Source organism: Salmo salar, chromosome 16, assembly GCF_965601325.2.
Source record: "Salmo salar chromosome 16, fSalSal1, whole genome shotgun sequence".
Taxonomy (NCBI): domain Eukaryota; kingdom Metazoa; phylum Chordata; class Actinopteri; order Salmoniformes; family Salmonidae; genus Salmo; species Salmo salar.
This window is the reverse complement of record NC_138306.1, coordinates 73,392,501-73,412,449: the sequence shown is the minus strand read 5'-3', so window position 1 is coordinate 73,412,449 and position 19,949 is coordinate 73,392,501. Positions and strand designations below refer to the sequence as shown.

General features: G+C 44.3%; 1 protein-coding gene across 1 annotated transcript in view; it reads left to right on the top strand.

Moving 5' to 3' along the window:
* The first annotated feature begins 2,093 nt into the window (after positions 1-2,093).
* Positions 2,094-19,949, top strand: part of hs6st1a (heparan sulfate 6-O-sulfotransferase 1a) — a 22,009-nt gene continuing 4,153 nt past the window's right edge. The window contains exon 1 of the mRNA XM_014150438.3: positions 2,094-2,942. Coding sequence (XP_014005913.1) covers positions 2,440-2,942 — 503 coding nt within the window. The 5' untranslated portion in view covers positions 2,094-2,439. The remainder of the gene's footprint in view (positions 2,943-19,949) is intronic.

The following is a 19,949-nucleotide window of genomic DNA, read 5'->3' as shown; positions in this document are numbered from 1 at the left end:
CAGAGTTGGGCAAAGGTTCACCTTCCAACAGGACAACGACCCTAAATACACAGCCAAGACAACACAGGAATGGCTTTGGGACAAGTCTCTGAATGTCCTTGAGTGGCCCAGCCAGAGCCCGGACTTGAACCCGATCGAACATCGCTGGAGAGACCTAAAAATAGCTGTGCAGCGACGCTCCCCATCCATCTTGACAGAGCTTGAGAGGATCTGCAGAGAAGAATGGGAGAAACTCCCTAAATATAGGTGCACCAAGCTTGTTGGGTCATACCCAAGAAGACTCTAAGCTGTAATCGCTGCCAAAGATGCTTCAATACAGTTTTTTAATTTCACCTTTATTTAACTAGGCAAGTCAGTTAAGAACAAATTCTTATTTACAATGACAGCCTAGGAACAGTGGGTTAACTGCCTTGTTCAGGGGCAGAATGACAGATTTTTACCTTGTCAACTCGGGGATTCAATGTAGCGACCTCTCTGTTACTGACCCAACGCTCTAACCACTAGGCTACCTGCTGTACTGAGTAAAGGATCTGAATACTTATGTAAATGTGATATTTCCTATTTTTTTTAAGACGTTTGCAAAAATTTCTAAAAACCACTTTTTGCTTTGTCATTATAGGGTATTGTGTGTAGATTTATGAGACGTTTAAAAAAAAAAAATAATAAGGCTGTAATGTATCAAAATGTTGAAAAAGTCAAGGGGTCTGAATACTTTCCGAATGCACTGTATGCCTGTGTAGTGTGTAGCCCACATCTAGTTGTGGTGTGCTGTGATCTTGTAAAAATAAAGGAGTAAGAGACAGAAATAAAGAAAGAATCAGCACATTACAATGACAATCAAAATCATACAATTGTGCCTTAAAAGCTAGACATTAATTCATCTTAATCAAGGTTAGGTTAATTGTTTCTAACCTCCAACCACACAGAAAGAAAAACACCGGGGAAAGTGTAGAGTCAAGTCTATTTGTGTCTAATCCCAACAACTCCACTGCAAAGTCTGCACCTGCATTTAATCTGTCTCACTTTAGGTTACTTGCCTAAAGGGAAAAATGGGCCTACAGAAAACTAGTGTCAGCTCAGCTGTAACACAAACATTTATCTCCGCATCTAGAGCTTGAAACATGTCTTCTTCTCAATCTAACATCTTCTGATAAGTCAAAACTTGTCCGACAAAAATAGCCTGAGGGAAGTATTTTGGCCTAACTATGCGTCTGACAACTTGTTCGGTCTGGGGTGAAAAGACCAGCGCTGCTCAGCGCTTCCCTCTAGCAGTAGAAACGCGAACCGCGCCGTACGTATACCAAATATTACACAGAGAGGTTGGTTCTATGTTTCTGTGAAATTTCGTTAATCTTTTTGTGATCGAGTAGGCTCGTAATTTTTTTTATTTGCTATTAATAACGGCAATCCAGGAAACAACAGGATACACCCCAGACTTCCTCAGTGGTAGGCTATATAAAATACAATACCACATGGTTATATTAATCAATAGGTAGCCCAATTTGACCTATTTGGTAAGTGTTCAGCCTAATTATAATAGAAATAGTCTATGTTAATTAATAAAACATATTTAAAAATAATATGCTCTGCGTTTGCTCTCTGACACTTCTGTTTTCGTCTTATCATTTTGTTGACTTCTCATTTCTACTGGATGTGGACAATTGAATACTCTAACCTTACATTGCTATTTGCTAAGTGGTTTACGGCTGGTTTAAACATAAAACAATCTCTGGTGGGTTAGGTAAAACTTTATTTTACAGTCTGTTTTCTACTTGATAGACGACGAAGAAATGGCATTGTAAAATGGTAATTACATAATTAGTACCTATTACAATTTTGTTCTCTTTGGGTATTAAATAAAGCAGCACCATTCTTTAGACCCTTAAATAGATTTAATTCAATTGTATATAAACTACAAGTTGCTAAACTATAGTAGAACTATAGACTACTTGTAGAAATCAATGCGGATCTTGTTCCTCAACATTTTAATTCGTCCTGTTGTGTGCGCGCGTGTGTGTGTGTGTGTGTGTGTGAGGGAGGGAGGGAGGGAGGGTGTGAGGTGGAGAGAAACTGGGAATGTGTGTGTTGTGCTGATAGAAGGTGGGTTATTTCGCTGAGGATCCTGGGTACATAGCTCAATAGTAATGCAGCGAAGAGGACTTTAAACACACATGCATCGCAACAACACAGGGACGAGAGAAAACACATTGTTGCGCTGGATTTTACGGGTCTCTCTGTACACTGTAAATACGCTTAGTTTAGTTACATTGTATTCACATAATCGCTTCTGTAACCTACCCCATTGATATGACCGCGTCCTGTTCCGCTTGCTTGGGGAGAGAGAGTACAACAACAGGAATTAATTCTAGCTACACCGTTCTGGTCCCCTCGAGTCGGTTTACCGGGAAATGGTAACGTTTGCACCGCATTGGAAGGACCATGGTTGAGGCGAGCAGCAAATTTCTCCTAATTGTAGTCGGCTCCGTCTGTTTTATGCTGATCTTATATCAATACGTCGCGCCTGGGGTTATCAATTTCGGCTCACCACACGGATATTTCACCGAGGAGGACGATGGTGGGGACATTTTCCCTTCCCCAGACCCGCACTACGTCAAGAAATACTATTTCCCAGTCCGCGATTTGGAGCGAACGGTGGAATTTGAAATCAAAGGAGAAGACGTTATCGTGTTTTTACACATTCAGAAGACAGGAGGGACAACGTTCGGGAGACACCTGGTTCAGAATGTGAGGTTGGAGGTTCCGTGTGACTGTAGACCGGGTCAGAAGAAGTGTACCTGTTATCGACCCAACCGAAAAGAGACCTGGTTATTCTCCCGGTTCTCCACCGGTTGGAGTTGTGGTTTACACGCGGACTGGACCGAGCTAAAAAATTGTGTTCCTGGAGTTCTAGATAAAAAGGAGACCAGGATGAAAAATGAAAGGTGAGATAAAACAGGAAAGTTGACTGGTTGTATCACGAGTGTTAGTGTTGGGCTGGATCAAAAGCGTGCACAGCCTGTGGGTCTCCAACAATGGACAATTGTTGGAGATTGAAGATCATTAATAATCGGGTGGTATGAACACGTCATTAGGGAGCATGCCAGGACGATTCTCTCTCACTCTGTGTGTGGATTTACTGTAGCAGCAGATCCGTCGCAGTTTGTTTGACAGTGTTTTAATGACAGGCTGTCATATGAATTTGTGCTGAGCAGTTCTGTTTTTATCATATCCGAAGGGATAGATTTATAGGGTAACCTACCTGTCAACTCGAATTAGCTATAAGAGAATCATGCTGTCAAACTAAGCAGTTTTGAAATAGTAGGTCTTGATCCTTCTTCAAAATTGTAGCATATTGAACAGTGATGCATCGTTTTAGTGGTTTGTAAAACGCATGAAACATGTTGAATATTGATTACTGTAAACCATTGAATCAACATTGGATCAGAAATGTTGCAACTACAGTTAGGCCTAAATTGATGATTCTACTGAAAGAACATTTATTTTGGAAAAGCAGATGTTAGCATGCAGAAATTCATTGCTACATAGCTTACTCCTATATCTTCAGGGATCACCATGCAGGCAGACTGTTAGACAGATTGGCAGAGAAAACTATCATCACTTTAATTCAGAGATAAGATTTGGCTCCTGCCCTTCTCTCCTGTCCTGTGTGTGTGTGTGTGTGTGTGTGGGTGGATGCGTGGATGTTTGCTGAAGTAAGAGGACCCCTGCGGGGGGTTGACTCCACTCTAATCCTGGTGATTACTTCCGCTGGTTACACACATACACTGTACTGCTGCTATTCCTGGCACAAGGCTCTGTGATGGTCAGAGGTGATGATGCGTCTAGCTACTCTGGAGGCTGGAGGCTGGAGGGAGGATGTTTATCTGCTCTCATCAGTTTCTACACAGTTTACTTTGTGTGTCTTCGTGTCCTCAACATTATTTTTCCCTCCCTCTATCTCGCTCTGTGATGGTGTCATTTTCTAATCAAACAGCATTTTCTAATCTCTCTCTCTTTCCCCCTCTCCATCTCTCTCTCTTCCCCCTTCTCCATCTCTCCCTCTTCCCCCTATTTCTCTCTCTATTTGTCAGAGGGTGATTTCTACATTAGGCAAAATGTCTTTTTTCATGGAAGATTTCCTGCAATTTCCAAAATGTCTGTTTTACCAAATGGACAACTGTCTGTCCTAATGAATGGCTACAAATGGGAGGAGGGGAAAGAGGAGTGGAGAGGATGGAGGGGGGGCGGGTGGAGGATGATGAGGGGATGGAAAGAGTAGAAGAGGATGGTAGTGTAAGAGGAGGGGAGGGCATAGGAAGATGGGAACAAGGGACAGAAGAGGATGAGAGGAGGCATGGGAAAATGGGTAGGGCTTTTGAGTGAAACGGTGGAGAAGAGGATGGTGAGAGTGAAGGCGGTGAGGGTTTTGTTTCGTTGCTGTGGATGGGGAGGATTCAATTAGCATGCCTGTCAATCTGCCTGGATCACTCGCTGTTTAAGCGTCACAACGTAGATCACTGCAGGGTGAACTGTGTGCGGGTGCGTGACTGACCAGACAGGTCGTTGTGTTTTAATCCAATCAGATTATCAGGGATTAATCTTGGGCTGCTCAACATTCCAAAGATGGTTACTCCTTCATCCCTACAATCCCAACACCACATTCCCACTCTGGGAATCTGTTTTCCTATACCAGTGTGTCTGCGTGTTTGTGTGCACATTTTCCCAGATGAATAATCTTATAAAAAATTCCAGCATTCTACAGTTTTCTTTCTCTCTCTCTCTCTCTCTCTCTCTCTCTTTCTCTCTATGTGGAATACAAGGCAAGCTTTTAGGCAGTAATTAGATGTTTTCAAACAGGTGACAAACATGCACGTGTGCAAACTCACACACAAAATCTACACTGAGTGTACAAAACATATAACACATGCTCTTACCATGACAGACCAGCTATGATCCCTTATTGATGTCACTTGTTAAATCCACTTCAATCAGTGTAGATGAAGAGGAGGAGACAGGTTAAATAAGGGTTTTTAAGCCTTGAGACAATTGAGACATTGAATGTGTATGTGTGCCACTCAGAGGGTGAATGGGCAAGACAAAAGATTTAAGTGCTTTTGAACGGGGTATGGTAGTAGGTGCCAAGCGCACCGGTTTTGTGTCAAGAACTGTAACGCTGCTGGGTTTTTCACATTCAACAGTTTTGTGTGTGTATCAAGAATGGTCCACCACCCAGAGGACATCCAGTCAACTTGACACAACTGTGGGAGGTATTGGAGTCAACATGGACCAGCATCCCTGTGGAACGCTTTCCACACCTTGTAGAGTTCATGTCCTGATGAATTGAGGCTGTTCTGAGGGTAACTCAATATTAGGAAGGTGTTCATAATGTTTTGTATACTCACTATATGTTCGGAATAGTGAAAACACTGTGAGAGACTGTATGGCTGGGATTGTGTTTCTGTCACTTCTGCTGAAAGAGAGGGAGAAACACGGGTAGAGAGACACGGGTGAAGGGAGACGGGTAGAGAGAGAGATGGCGGGGGAGAGCGAGAAAGAGGATGGATAGCAGGGTAGAGATTGTTAGAGGGAGAGCCTGCACTGTGGAAATTGTCACAGTTTGCTTCATTCTCACTGTGTTTTTGGTGTCATGCCACTGTTAGAGAGTGCTGCATTGTGTGTGTGTGTGTGTACACACACACACACACACACACACACACACACACACACACACACACCACACACACACACACACACACACACACACACATGCAGACACACAAACAAACATACAGTGGAAGTCGGAAGTTCACATACACTTAGGTTGGAGTCTTCATTAGAGCGCGTAAATAGATGCAAAAAATGCAGTACCAGTCAAAAGTTTGGACACACCTACTCATTCAAGGGTTTTTCTTTATTTTGACTATTTTATACATTGTAGAATAATAGTGAAGACATCAAAACTATGAAATAACACATATGGAATCATGTACTAACCAAGAAAGTGTTAACCAAAATATATTTTAGATTCTTCAAAGTAGTCACCCTTTGCCTTAATGTCAGCTTTGCAATGAAAAAAAAATGGGGAAAAAACAAATATATATATATATATATATATCATATATCATGACTGCTAACCTCACACAAAATACATTGTTGTCATGTCATAGTCAACATAGTTACTAGGACTAACGTCCTAGTCACCCGCTACAATCATGCAGTACAGTGTACAGTCAGCAGCAAGCAGTCACACTGGCGGGCCCCGTGGCAATAAATGAATAATTGACTTGAAAGAGTTCCAGTGTTGGATAGCCATAGCCAGCTAGCTAACATAGCAACACTCTCTGTTTGAGCCAGGTGTTGGAGTAGGCTAAACTAGCTACCAGCATTTGATGCCAGCTTAGTAAGTGAAACAAAAAAATGACTAAGAAATATAGCTCTCTCGCTCTTCTCAAACTATTTTCTTTCTCTTTGAGTCAACTACTCACCACATGTTATGCCCTGCAGTGCTAGGTAGCTGTAGCTTATGCTTTCAGTACTATATTCATTCTCTGATCGATTGATTGGGTGGACAGCATGACAGTTAATTGCTGAAAGAGCTCTGATACTGTAGGTTGGAGGACATCCTCTGGAAGTTGTCATAATTACTGTGTAAGTCTATAGAAGGGGGTGATAACCATTAATGTACCCAGAGGAGGACCGAAGCTAGCTGTCCTCTGGCTACACCATGGTGCTACCCAATAGAGTGCTGCTGAGGCTACTGTAGACCTTCATTGCAAAACAGTGAGTTTTAATCAATTATTTGCTGATGTGAATATATTTAGTATAATTTTAACTAAAAAGGATAACTTTTGTAATGTTTCACTATTTTTATGAAATTCACTGAGGAGGATGGTCCTCCCCTTCCTCATTGGAGGAGCCTCCACTGCTGCCCAGCTAACGCTATGCTAAATGCTAGGCTAATTAATAGGCTGTAATCATGTTCCCACTTCAAGCATAGTGGCCCTTACTAACAACCATAGAAATGCTGGCTAATTGCTAATCAGTGAGTGCACAGCTAATTGTTCTGTGGGCTGAGAAATCCCTTAGGAGAGAAAGAGCAGGGTTGCGGTCAGCATTGTGGAATGTTCTGATCGAAATACGTTGACTAGAACAGGCCTAGATGAAGCCCAGTGGTGCAGTATGTAACATGTCCTTCAATCCCCTTGGTGGGTTGTGAACTAGAGCTCAACTCTAGTAGTAGTCCTGTCATCACTATCGTCAACTTGTTGTGTGAGATAACACCACAGAGAAAACCTCTCATCTCACAGTGTGTGTGTGTTTGTTTTTAACCAGAAGACCCCACAAGAATAGCAAACAAACATTTTGTTAGCCCCCACAAGGTCAAATGCTATTTTTCTAGGAGGTTTGGGGTTAAGGTTAGAATTATTGTTAGAATTAGCTTTAGGAGCTAGGGTTAGGAGCTAGGGTTAGGAGTTAGGGTTAGGTTGAAGGTTAGATTTTGAGGTTAAGGGTAGGGAAAATAGGATTTTGATTGGGACTGAACTATGTATCAGGACAAGGTTAGTTATACAAGACTACAGGTGAAATCAGAAGTTTACATACACCTTAGCCAAATACATTTAAACTCAGTTTTTCACAATTCCTGACATTTAATCCTAATAAAAATGTAGGTCAGTCAGGATCACCACTTTATAATAGTATAATAATAGTAGAGATAATTATTTATTTCAGCTTTTATTTCTTTCATCACATTCCCAGTGGGTCAAAAGTTTACATACACTCAATTAGTATTTCGTAGCATTGTCTTTAAATAGATTAACTTGGGTCAAACTTTTCGGGTAGCCTTCCACAAGCTTCCCACAATAAGTTGGGTGAATTTTGGCCCATTCCTCCTGGCAGAGATGGTGTAACGGAGTCAGGTTTGTAGACCTCCTTGCTCGCGCACACTTTTTCAGTTGTGCCCACACATTTTCTATAGGATTGAGGTCAGCGCTTTGTGATGGCCACTCCAATACCTTGACTTTGTTGTCCTTAAGCCATTTTGCCACAACTTGGAAGTATGTTTGGGGTCATTGTCCATTTGGAAGACCCATTTGCGACAAAGCTTTAACTTCTTGACTGATGTCTTGAGATGTTGCTTCAATATATCCACATAATTTTCCTACCTCATGATGCCATCTATTGTGAAGTGCACCAGTCCCTCCTGCAGCAAAGCACCCCCACAACATGATGCTGCCACCCCCGTGCTTCACAGATAGGATAGTGTTCGTCGGTTTGCAAGCCTCCCCCTTTTTCCTTCAAACATAACGATGGTCATTACGGCCAAACAGCTTTATTTATTTTTTCATCAGACCAGAGGACATTTCTCCAAAAAAATGCATTAAAAAATCAATATAAAAATAAGGGGAAAAAAATGCATGAAATGAAAATTAAATGTATGTATTCACCACTGTAAGTCGCTCTGGATAAGAGCGTCTGCTAAATGACAAAAAAAAAAAAAGTACGATCTTTGTCCCCATGGGCAGTTGCAAACCGTAGTCTGGCTTTTTTATGACGGTTTTTAGAACAGTGGCTTCTTCCTTGCTGAGCAGCCTTTCAGGTTATGTCGATAGAGGACTCGTTTTACTGTGGATATAGATACTTTTGTACCTGTTTCCTCCAGCATCTTCACAAGGTCCTTTGCTGTTGTTCTGGGATTGATTTGCACTTTTCGCACCAAAGTACGTTCATCTCTAGGAGACAGAACACATCTCCTTCCTGAGCGGTATGACGGCTGATTGGTCCCATGGTGTTCATACTTGCGTACAATTCTTTGTACAGATGAATGTGGTACCTTCAGGCGTTCGGAAATTGCTCCCAATGATAAACCAGACTTGTGGAGGTCTACAATTTTTTTCCAGAGGTCTTGGCTGATTTCTTTTGATTTTCCCATGATGTCAAGTAAAGAGGCACTGAGTTTTAAGGTAGGCCTTGAAATACCTCCACAGGTAAACCTCAAATTGACTCAAATGATGCCCATCAGAAGCTTCTAAAGCCATGACATTATTTTCTGGAAATTTCCATGCTGTTTAAAGGCACTGTGAACTTACTGTATGTAAAGGTCTGACCCACTGGAATTGTGATACAGTGAATAATAAGTGAAATAATCTGTAAACAATTGTTGGAGAAATTACTTGTGTCATGCACTAAGTAGATGGCCTAACTGACTTGCCAAAACTATAGTTTGTTAACAAGAAATTTGTGGAGTGGTTGAAAAACTAGTTTTAATGACTCCAACCTAAGTGTATGTAAACTTCCGACTTCAATTGTATTTTTTGTTGTTGTTGCTTTGCACACTCTTGACATTCTCTCAACCAGCTTCATGAGGTAGTCACCTGGAATGCATTTCAGTTAACAGGTGTGAATTTCTTTCCTTCTTAATGTGTTGTGACAAGGTAGGGTTGGTATACAGAAGATAGCCCTATTTGGTCAAAGACCAAGTCCATATTATGGCAAGAACAGCTCAAGTAAGCAAAGCGAAATGAAATTCCACCATTAGTTTAAAACATGAAGGTCAGTCAATCTGGAAAATTTGAAGAACTTTAAGTGCAGTCGCAAAAACCATTTAAGCACTATAATGAAACTGGCTCTCATGTGGACCTCAACAGGAAAGGAAGACCCAGAGTTACCTCGGCTGCAGAGGATAAGTTAATTAGAGTTAACTGCACCTCAGATTGCAGCCCAAATAAATGCTTCACAGAGTTCAAGTAACAGACACATCTCAACATCAACTGTTCAGAGACTGCGTGAATCAGGCCTTCATGGTCGAATTGCTGCAAGGAAACCACTGCTAAAGGACATCAATAAGAAGAGACTTGCTTGGGCCAAGAAACACAAGCAATGGACATTAGACCGGTGGAATTCTGTCCTTTGGCCTGATGAGTCCAAATTTGTGATTCTTTTTGTTTGTTGTTGTTCCGACCACTGTGTCTTTGTGAGACACAGAGTAGCTGAACGGATGATCTCCGCATGTGTGGTTCCCACTGTGAAGCATGGAGGAGGAGGAGGTGTGATAGTGTGGGGGAGCTTTGCTGATGACACTGTCAGTGATTTATTTAGAATTCAAGGCACACTTAACCAGCATGGCTACCATAGCATTCTGCAGCGATACAACATCTGATCTGGTTTGTGCTTAGTCCCAAAATCATTTGTTTTTCAACAGGACAATGACCCAACACACCTCCAGGCTGTATAAGGGCTATTTGACCAAGAAGGACAGTGATGGTGCTGCATCAGATGACCTGGCCTCCACCTCCACCATCACCTGACCTCAACCCAATTGAGATGGTTTGGGATGAGTTGGACCGCAGATTGAAGAAAAAGCAGCCAACAAGTGCTCAGCATATGTGGGAACTCCTTCAAGACGGTTGGGAAATTCCTCATGAAGCTGGTTGAGAGAATGCCAATAGTGTGCAAAGCTGTAATCAAGGCAAAGGGTGGCTACTTTGAAGAATCTCAAATATAAAATATATTTTGATTTGTTTAACACCTTTTTGGTTACTACATGATTCCATATGTGTTATTTCATAGTTTTGATGTCTTCACTATTGTTCTAAAATGTAGAAAATAGTAAAAATGAATGAGTAGGTATGTCCAAACTTTTGACTGGTACTGTATATACAACGAGCTGTTTGTATGTGGCTGCTATGAAAGTGCACTGTGTTTGCTTGTGATCATGGGTGTATTGATTACGCCGATTCTGTTAAAACGTTTCCTAAATGGAAGCAAACGGCATGAAATGCGGATAAACATACCTGAATTTGTCCAATAGAAGCTCTCTTTTTGCAACTGTTGGACTAATGATTACACTCTAGATCAGCTAGATGCAGGCAAGAGTGTGCAAGGAGGTATTGAATGCGTCACTGCCTGTCACCTTGATTACTGAAGATTCTCTCGACCTGTACGCCTACGTTGTCAACGTTAAATCATAGACTAGGTTATAGCAACCTCATGATGGGTACAGGGGAAATGTGCATCGTGTAGTAGCCTAAACCTATCGATGTTACATTGAACTGGGTGAATGGAATATGCATGACAGTCATCCAATATGCTGTAATAGAAATAAGGTCATGTTCATAAAAAATGATCATCCTCCCTCATCTTAAACGGCACCGACCACCACTGCTGGCCAGTGACTTATTAGCAAGAAGAGGGCATTTATTTGGTGTGTGTGTGTGGCGGTTAGTGGAAGAATGTGACCAGAGTCCATGGTCTGACAGCCATGCTAATTGAATTGTGGGAAGATGCAAATTCCAGACTGTGTCACAGACAGTAGGTCTGTCTGTGACACACACACACATATCTGTTTCCTGTGTGCCAGTTTCCTGCGCAGAGGGGAAATGATGCATCAGGGTTAGGAAGTGCTTATCTGGGTTTGAGATAGATTCACAAAAGTATTGGACACCCCTTGAAATTAGTGGATTTGGCTATTTCAGCCACACCCATTGCTGACAGGGGTATAAAATCGAGCACACAGCCATGCAATCTCCATCAACAAACAATGGCAGTAGAATGGTCTTACTGAAGAGCTCAGTGACTTTAAACATGGCACCGTCATAGGATGCCACCTTTCCAACAAGTCAGTTCATCAAATTTCTGTCCTACTAGAGCTGCCCCAGTCAACTGTAAGTGTTGGTATTGTGAAGTGGAAACGTCTAGGAGCAACAATGGCTTAGCCGCAAAGTGGTAGGCCACACAATCTCACAGAACGGGACCGCCGAGTGCTGAAGCGTGTAGCGCGTAAAAATCATCTGTCCCCCCGACGTTCCAACATCTAGTAGAAAGCCTTCCCAGAACAGTGTTATAGCAGCAAAGGGGGGACCAACTCCATGTTAATGCCCATGATTTTGGAATGAGATGTTCAATGAACAGATGTCCACATATTTTTGGTCATGTAGTATATATTTATATATATATATGTATGTATGTATGTATGTATATATATACACACACACACACACACACACACACACACACACACACACACACACACACACACACACACACCACACACACACACTTAGCTCTGCATCACAGAGCACTGGAGATTTGCATCATGGGTAGGAGCAAGGAAGGACACTGAATGTGGGTGCGTTTGTGTGTACATGCATGCGTGTCTGTGTTTCCCCCACCACTCCACTCCCCTCCCTTCTCTCTCGCTTCACTGCTTCTACTCTGACTCTTGACTTCAAAGACACACACACACACACACACACACACACAAGCTCCATTCACCAGTCACTCATCACTGACACAGCCTATTCAGACTAGACTAAAAGAGAGGGGGGGAAAGAGAGGGGGAGTGTATGAAAAGAGAGTGGGGGAGTGTATGAAAAGAGAGGGGGGAAGACAGAGAGTGTATGAAAAGAGAGAGGGGAAGACGGGGAGTGTATGAAAAGAGAGGGGGGAAGACGGGGAGTGTATGAAAAGAGAGGGGGGAAGACGGGGAGTGTATGAAAAGAGAGGGGGGAAGACGGGGAGTGTATGAAAAGAGAGAGGGGAAGACGGGGAGTGTATGAAAAGAGAGGGGGGAAGACGGGGAGTGTATGAAAAGAGAGGGGGGAAGACGGGGAGTGTATGAAAAGAGAGGGGGGAAGACGGGGAGTGTATGAAAAGAGAGGGGGGAAGACGGGGAGTGTATGAAAAGAGAGGGGGGAAGACGGGGAGTGTATGAAAAGAGAGGGGGGAAGACGGGGAGTGTATGAAAAGAGAGAGGGGAAGACGGGGAGTGTATGAAAAGAGAGGGGGGAAGACAGAGAGTGTATGAAAAGAGAGAGGGGAAGACGGGGAGTGTATGAAAAGAGAGGGGGGAAGACGGGGAGTGTATGAAAAGAGAGGGGGGAAGACGGGGAGTGTATGAAAAGAGAGGGGGGAAGACGGGGAGTGTATGAAAAGAGAGGGGGAAGACGGGGAGTGTATGAAAAGAGAGGGGGGAAGACGGGGAGTGTATGAAAAGAGAGGGGTTGAAGACGGGGAGTGTATGAAAAGAGAGCAAGGAGAAGAAGAAAAGAATGTGTGCAGAAGAGAGAAGATCCACTTCTTGACCACAGGGGACCTCTGAGTCACAAAGCAGAGTTGATAAACACACACTCACTCAACCACACACAATGTAGTCTGAACCTACCCCCATACGTGTACACACACACACACACACACACACACACACACACTTGCGCACGCGATGTGCCCGTCCGTACCTGATGATTGGGCACATGGTCGTAATGTTTGTGCTTCTCAAACACTCACACCCACTAACTAATGATCTCGTCCACACCCACTAACTAATGATCTCGTCCACACCCACCCCAGCCAGTCTGTTCCTCCTGCTCTTCTCTCTTTCTTCATCTACTCTCTCTTTCTTTTCTCCTCATCAGATGACACAAAGGGCTGTCTCGATAATCCCTCGCCCCACCTGGACTGTGTGTGTGTGTGTGTGTGTGTGTGTGTGTGTGTGTGTGTGTGTGTGTGTGTGTGTGTGTGTGTGTGTGTGTGTGTGTGTGTGTGTGTGTGTGTGTGTGTGTGGACTCCTGCTGAGTAGCAACACACCCAGTGACCTGAAAAATAGCAGCTTCCCAGCCATGACAGACAAAAGATCTATATGGAGAAAGAGGAAGGAGGAAGGGGGGGGAGAAAGATGGAGAGAAGGAGGCAGAGAGAGCAAGGAAGAGAAAGACAGAGAGAGGGATGCTACATTAGAATCAGTCTCTCCTCTCTTCTCCATAACATCTGACTCTTTCAACAATCAGCACTCCCCCCCCACACACACACACACACAAACTCTGTAATGAAAAAGGCTGGAAGTTCTTGACTAGTATGATGTTTTTGTGTGCGTGAGTCATATGAAAATGTGTGTGATTCATGTGGTGATGTCACTGTGTTATGTGTTGCTTGCATTTGGTCTCTCACATGGCCCGTTGTCTCCTCCCTGTCATGAGCTCTTTGTCTCTCCTTCCTTCCTGTGTTTTTCTCCTTCACACTATTTGTTTCATGTAAATGTCAGTCAACAGTGCCTGAAGAGAGCTTTCTAAACTCGGTCACCCACAATGCCTTTTGCCTATAGTTCGGTTGAGGGTGTGTGTGTGTGTGTGTGTGTGTGTTTTATAAATAATGTTTTCTTTTGTGATTGTTTGTCTATGGCTGTGTGTGTTTGATTTGACCTGTTCTCATTAGTAAGCCTGTGTCCTGACTTGTGCATGTTAAATATTACGTGTGTGTGCGTGCGTGCGAGAGAGGGTGAGAGTGTGTGTGTCTCCAGATTTGTTTGAGGAGTCAGTCAGTGATGTTGATATAAGCCCAGGGCCAGTCTCATCATGCCTATACACAGCTAACCAGAATGACAAGCCTTACTACAGACACAACTACGTGTCCCCAATACTGCACTCATCAGAACACTGGGAGGGAGAGAGAGGGAGGGAGAGGGAGAGAGATGGGAGAAGAAGAGATGGAGAGGGTGGGTGATAAAGAGAGAGGAGAAAGAGAGAGAAAGTCACTAGGAAATGGAATGTTTCATCACCTCCCCCAGTGTGGAATGTTAATCGCCACAACGAGGGTAACCCTTTTGTGTGTGACTGATGATCACAGAAAGGCTCTGACAATAGACACACATCTAGAATTCAACACAGCAGCTGGCCTATTGGTTACAGCGTTGGGCCAGTAACCCGAAAGGTTCAAATCCCCAAACCGCCTTTCAGGAAGGCAGTTAACCCCGGACAACAACAGCTCCCCGGACGTCCACTGCGACAGCCCCTCGTACCTCCCGTTTTAGAGGGGTTGGGTCCCAAGCGGATGTCTAAGTTTCGGTTGGACCTTGTGTGCAATTGACGATAAAAAACTGGAATCCTTTCATTTAAACGTACACACACTCAAACGGTTACTCTGCAGCCTACTATGATGGCTTCATATTAAAAGTGCAGAAACGAGGTGTTAGACATGATGGAATCCGAGTTTTGTCTAACTTCTCTCTCTCTCTGGCATCCTGTTGGTCATTTCCTGACCTCCGTATCAGGTAAGCCAGGTTGAGTCTTGATGCCTCATGCCTGGACAGAAAGGAATCTCTGGAATGTGTGCCCACATACAGGAGGGGAGGGAGGGAGGGAGGGAGGGAGGATATGAGAGCTTGATGACAGCTGTACCACATCAACAATAAGGACTGGGTTTGTGTGACCTCATCATTCTGCTGCTCTGGGACAACGTTGGTATCCACTGGCAACTGGATCACATTCCCCAAGATGCTCGCTGACGTTAGCATAGCATTCCCCAAGATGCTCGCTGACGTTAGCATAGCATTCCCCAAGATGCTCGCTGACGTTAGCATAGTATTCCCCAAGATGCTCGCTGACGTTAGCATAGCATTCCCCAAGATGCTCGCTGACGTTAGCATAGCATTCCCCAAGATGCTCGCTGACGTTAGCATAGCATCCCCCAAGTGGAGGTGTGTGCGTTGCATGCAGGATGACCACTGATCAACTGTAAGACAGTAGTAGGACCACTTGGCAGATTTCAATTCCTTCTCTGTGTCGCGTTTTAATCGTTCCCCCTGTGTTGCGTTTTAATCGTTTCCCCCCCCCCCCCCCCCCCCCCCCCGTAGAGCAGTGTGCAGACAGTCAGGTTCCAGTAGGGACTCGTTGCCCTCTTAGAAGTGCAGAGAGAACAGACGTGGGGACGTTGGCCAACTCCGAGGCCGTATTCCGTTTTATTGGACCTCTGGTCCAGACAGTTATACAACACTCTGTATTGAGAAACTCTCAAGTTGAGCCTTGTCAGAGAAACGAGTTGTCTGATCGTCTCACTTGCAAGACTCATGGTGCTCCAGCGACTAGATGTCTGCAGTCAATGACAATGAGTGTAAAATCTATCATTATAGAATCCATGCCCAACAAGACTCTCTCTCTCTCTCTTTCTCTCTTTCTCTCTTTCTGCTTCCCTATCTCTTCTCTTATCAAAGATTAATCAGTAACCCACAGCAACCACTCCAAAGGGCAGAACTGACAGACAGACACGCAGTGTAGGTGAGACGGGGATCTGCCGGCGGGTCTGAAGTCTGAGTATTCTGCTGCGTTAATGTTTAACGCCTCCACACACACACACACACACACACACACACACACACACACACACACACACAGTATAGTAGAAGGCTCGTTGAAACTGCAGGCCTTGACTCAGTGTGGGAGGTTTACAGCCACACACACACACACACACACCCTGGGTCTTATCTGGGAATTGTTTAAGATTCCTTGGATTCTCTCTGATTCCTCCCTCATTAGTGGAATTGTGTTCCCTGGGGCTGGTCGGGTCTGGAGAGCTTCACACACACACATACACACACCAACACACCATGGTTGAGTGCAGTAAGATGGGTAAGTCTGGGTCTTAGGACCAGAGGAGCGTAAGATGAGGGAGTTGGGGATCTCTCTCTCTTTCTCTTTTCCCTCAGCAGTCTGTATTTCTGCTCTGAGGAGTTGTTTGTGTTTCCTATCATGATCCCAATGTCCTATTAATTCACCTGAATGTCCTGATAAGATAAGGAAACAAGAACTGTTTTGAAAAGTCAGGACTTTTTTCAGGTCCTGGATTTGTTCAAATGCTGTTTTAAGCTTAAGGGTTTTGGGGGTTAAGATTAGGGTTAGAGAAAATAGGATTTTTAATTGTCAAATATTTCTACACTCCAAAATGTCCTAAGATTTCACGAAAATAAATGGTGTGTGTGTGTGTGTGTGTGTGTGTGTGTGTGTGTCGATTGGCCATGCTAATCAGACAATCACGAGCATTGCCAAGACGACAGCTGGGCCGGCTCAGAATTCCAGTGCATCTGATCTGGGATTGGGATCGCAGGGGAGCGTCTGCCTAGGATGGACACACACACACACACACACACACACACACACACAGAGGAGGGCATCACAGGGGAGCATCTGTCTGGATCAGGGGAGGGATGAGAGGAGAGGTGAAGGGTTGATTAGGGGGGTGAGATGTCACAGGGATTAAAGAGGGGGAGGAATGGAGAGATGCAGCCTCTAGTCTGAGCAGAGAGAATCAACATGTCATATCAATGAACTGATCACACAAAGACATTCAGCCCATCTCTTTCTCTCCTCTTCCCTCCCCTTTCCTCATTCCTCTCCTTTTTTGATAGCATGATAGGGAGAGGAGGAATATAAAGAGCTAGACAGAGGGGGGGGGGGGGCGAGAGAAAGACATTAGCTCAGGGGAACTGAAATTACCCCTAGCAGTGTTCAGATCTATAAAAGTAAAGTCGGGGTTTAAACACCAACAGAAAGCCTGAACATGCAACTGTCTTCCTTTACAATGTAAAGCCACAGTCTAAGTTCTCCAGTTATTTCAATGAAGTTTATCCTTCCATTTGATGCTGGCCTGCTTACAGAGTGTGGCTTTAATGAGCAGATGCACATTTTCACTTAATATTATCTTTTAGTATTCTCTCTCTCTGTTTCCTCTCTCTCCCTTTCTGAGCTCTAGCCATAAGCATTTCCGTCACACTGGCCTTAATCTCTGCGTTTGCAGCTGCCATCAGTGTGTGGGTGTGTGTGTGTGTAGCTTGCGTGCATACATATGTGTTGGAAAAATGTTGGGTAAAAAAAACAAAAAATCGGACTTCCCAATTCAGGCATTATGGTTGGTCACCTTTGCGTGTTAACGTGTTCTTATGCGTACGCACGTCTGTGTGACGCCTGGAGCTCAAGCTACGCTCTCAGACAAAAGGCCTCTTTCACCCTGCCCTTTATGTGGAGGAACACACACACACACCGCTCTGTACAAGAAAGACTGTTGTTGTCCCTGTTGCACAATATTTCATTATTCCCCCCTTTCCTCTCCTGTCTTTCCCTTTTTCCTAGGAATCTGTGGTTTCCCCCTCCCTCTACACAGACTCTCCCACTCCCCCAGGCGTGGCTCATTAGCCCCTTGGCCTTCTTTAAACAGGTGGCCCATGTTTGGCAGAGACCCCCGACATACACGCGCTCACATCACTCATCCATCCCCTCCCTCTCCCCAGGGAAAACCCTCAATCCCCTGACAAGATCTCTAATCCAGCCCCAGGCTTCTCGCCGGGCCCAGAAAGCACTAGGCCGGATGGCTGTTGACTCATCTGTCTGTCTGTCTGTAACAAGCAGATATGCGTGGTGTCTAAATGGTATTTATGCCTGTAGGGCTCTTCTCTCTTTCTGCCACTGTCTCTGTCTCTTCTTTGTTTGGACTAGACTTGACTGTTACCTCTTGAGGTTATTTAGGTAATAAGGTTAGGTGGGTCCTGGTGAGATGGCCGACAGACATCTTATCGGATTGGTTTAGGGGATCATCCCCTTGTTAAGTCAGTATGTTGTATCTTATAGAACAGTGTTTAAACACACTCACCACGTCCTACCTTTTCCATGACATGGACAGACTAGTGGTAATAGTATGGAAGGAGAGGAGAGGAGAGGAGAGGAGAGGAGAGGAGAGGAGAGGAGAGGAGAGGAGAGGAAAGGAAAGAAGGGGAGGTCTAGAGTGTTTAAATGTTAAATACCTTATCACTCCAATTTCACACTCCCGTCTCCAGCCACGATATGACACACACTAATCCTGGCCTGAGGGGTGTGTGTGTGTGTGTGTGTGTGTGTGTCACTAAAGCCATCTGTCACTCTGTTAACCTCATTAAGCGGTCCTTGATTACCCCAACCTACCTTAAAGTCAGTCAGTCACTCACCTCTCCCCTCCTGCCTTTAACTCCCTCTTCATCCCTATCCTGTGTGTGTGTGTGTGTGTGTGCGCGTGTGTGTGTGTTTGCTGGGGAAAATACCTAAAACAAGCTGTTTCTTGCTGCTTGCCTGCCCCAGATACTGAGGTCAAGGGAATCAGTTTACACACACACCCCGATGACATGGGCTGATATCATCAGAATGTACAGCTCGTACATTCCATTGGCTCTGACTCCCACAGTCTGAGAGGCCTGAGGAGAGGAGACAGGCCAAGGGCTTTCCCTAGAAAGAACTTTGATACTTTTCACATACACACATATTTGGCTATGGTTACAGGAATAAATGTTGGCAGTTCACTCTTGCTCTCCGCCTCTCTCTCTCTCCATGTGTAAATATGAGTTTGGATTGACTTATCTCTGCCGCCAAAGAAATAAGCAGCTTAATACAACTCCAGCCAGACAGACAGTGTGTGGATGTTTCCCTTTCCTTGCTTAGAGGGGAAATGTCTTTTGACGGTAGGTGAGGGCAAAAACATTTGGGAGAAATGCGGAATGTTGCAGTGATTTAAGTAAGATGACGAGAGAGAGAGAGAGGGGATTGAGAGAGAAACATGAAGAAGAAAGGGAGGTAGGACGGAGAGCGGGATGAGAGGATGGAGGGAGAGAAGGATAAAGGAGGGAGGAAAGAGGATAGAGAAAGAGAGATAAGACGGGGATGGAGGGTGAGGGGAAGGATAAAGGAGGGACGGAGAATAAAGTGAGAGAGAAGGAAAAGGGAGACAGGGGGAGGAGAGAACGTTCTGGAGCAGGAAGCTGGGATTTCCTCAGGAGACAAGCACTGTGTGTTTCCTTAAGATAACAAGGAGACCTGCACTGGTAGAATACACACACACACACACACACACACCAGTAGCTGATCCCACTGTAGGCGGCTTCAAGCCAGGGTTGAAAGCAGATAGAATTTCTTGCCAGATATGTTATTTTATATTGTTATGCAACAAAGACGACAACATTGCATGTATGCATTTCTTTATTTGGTTGTGGTTTTTTGTAGCTGGTGATATGGCTGAGCCTTCTGACGGCTTTTCTCATTAGAACAGAAGCCGTAGCGTTGATAAATCACTCTGGCTCCTGGCCTCGGCTGCTCTCACTGGATTACAAAACTAATTGAACATTCTTCTTCTTCGCCCACTCTTTCTCTCTTCATATTTCTCTC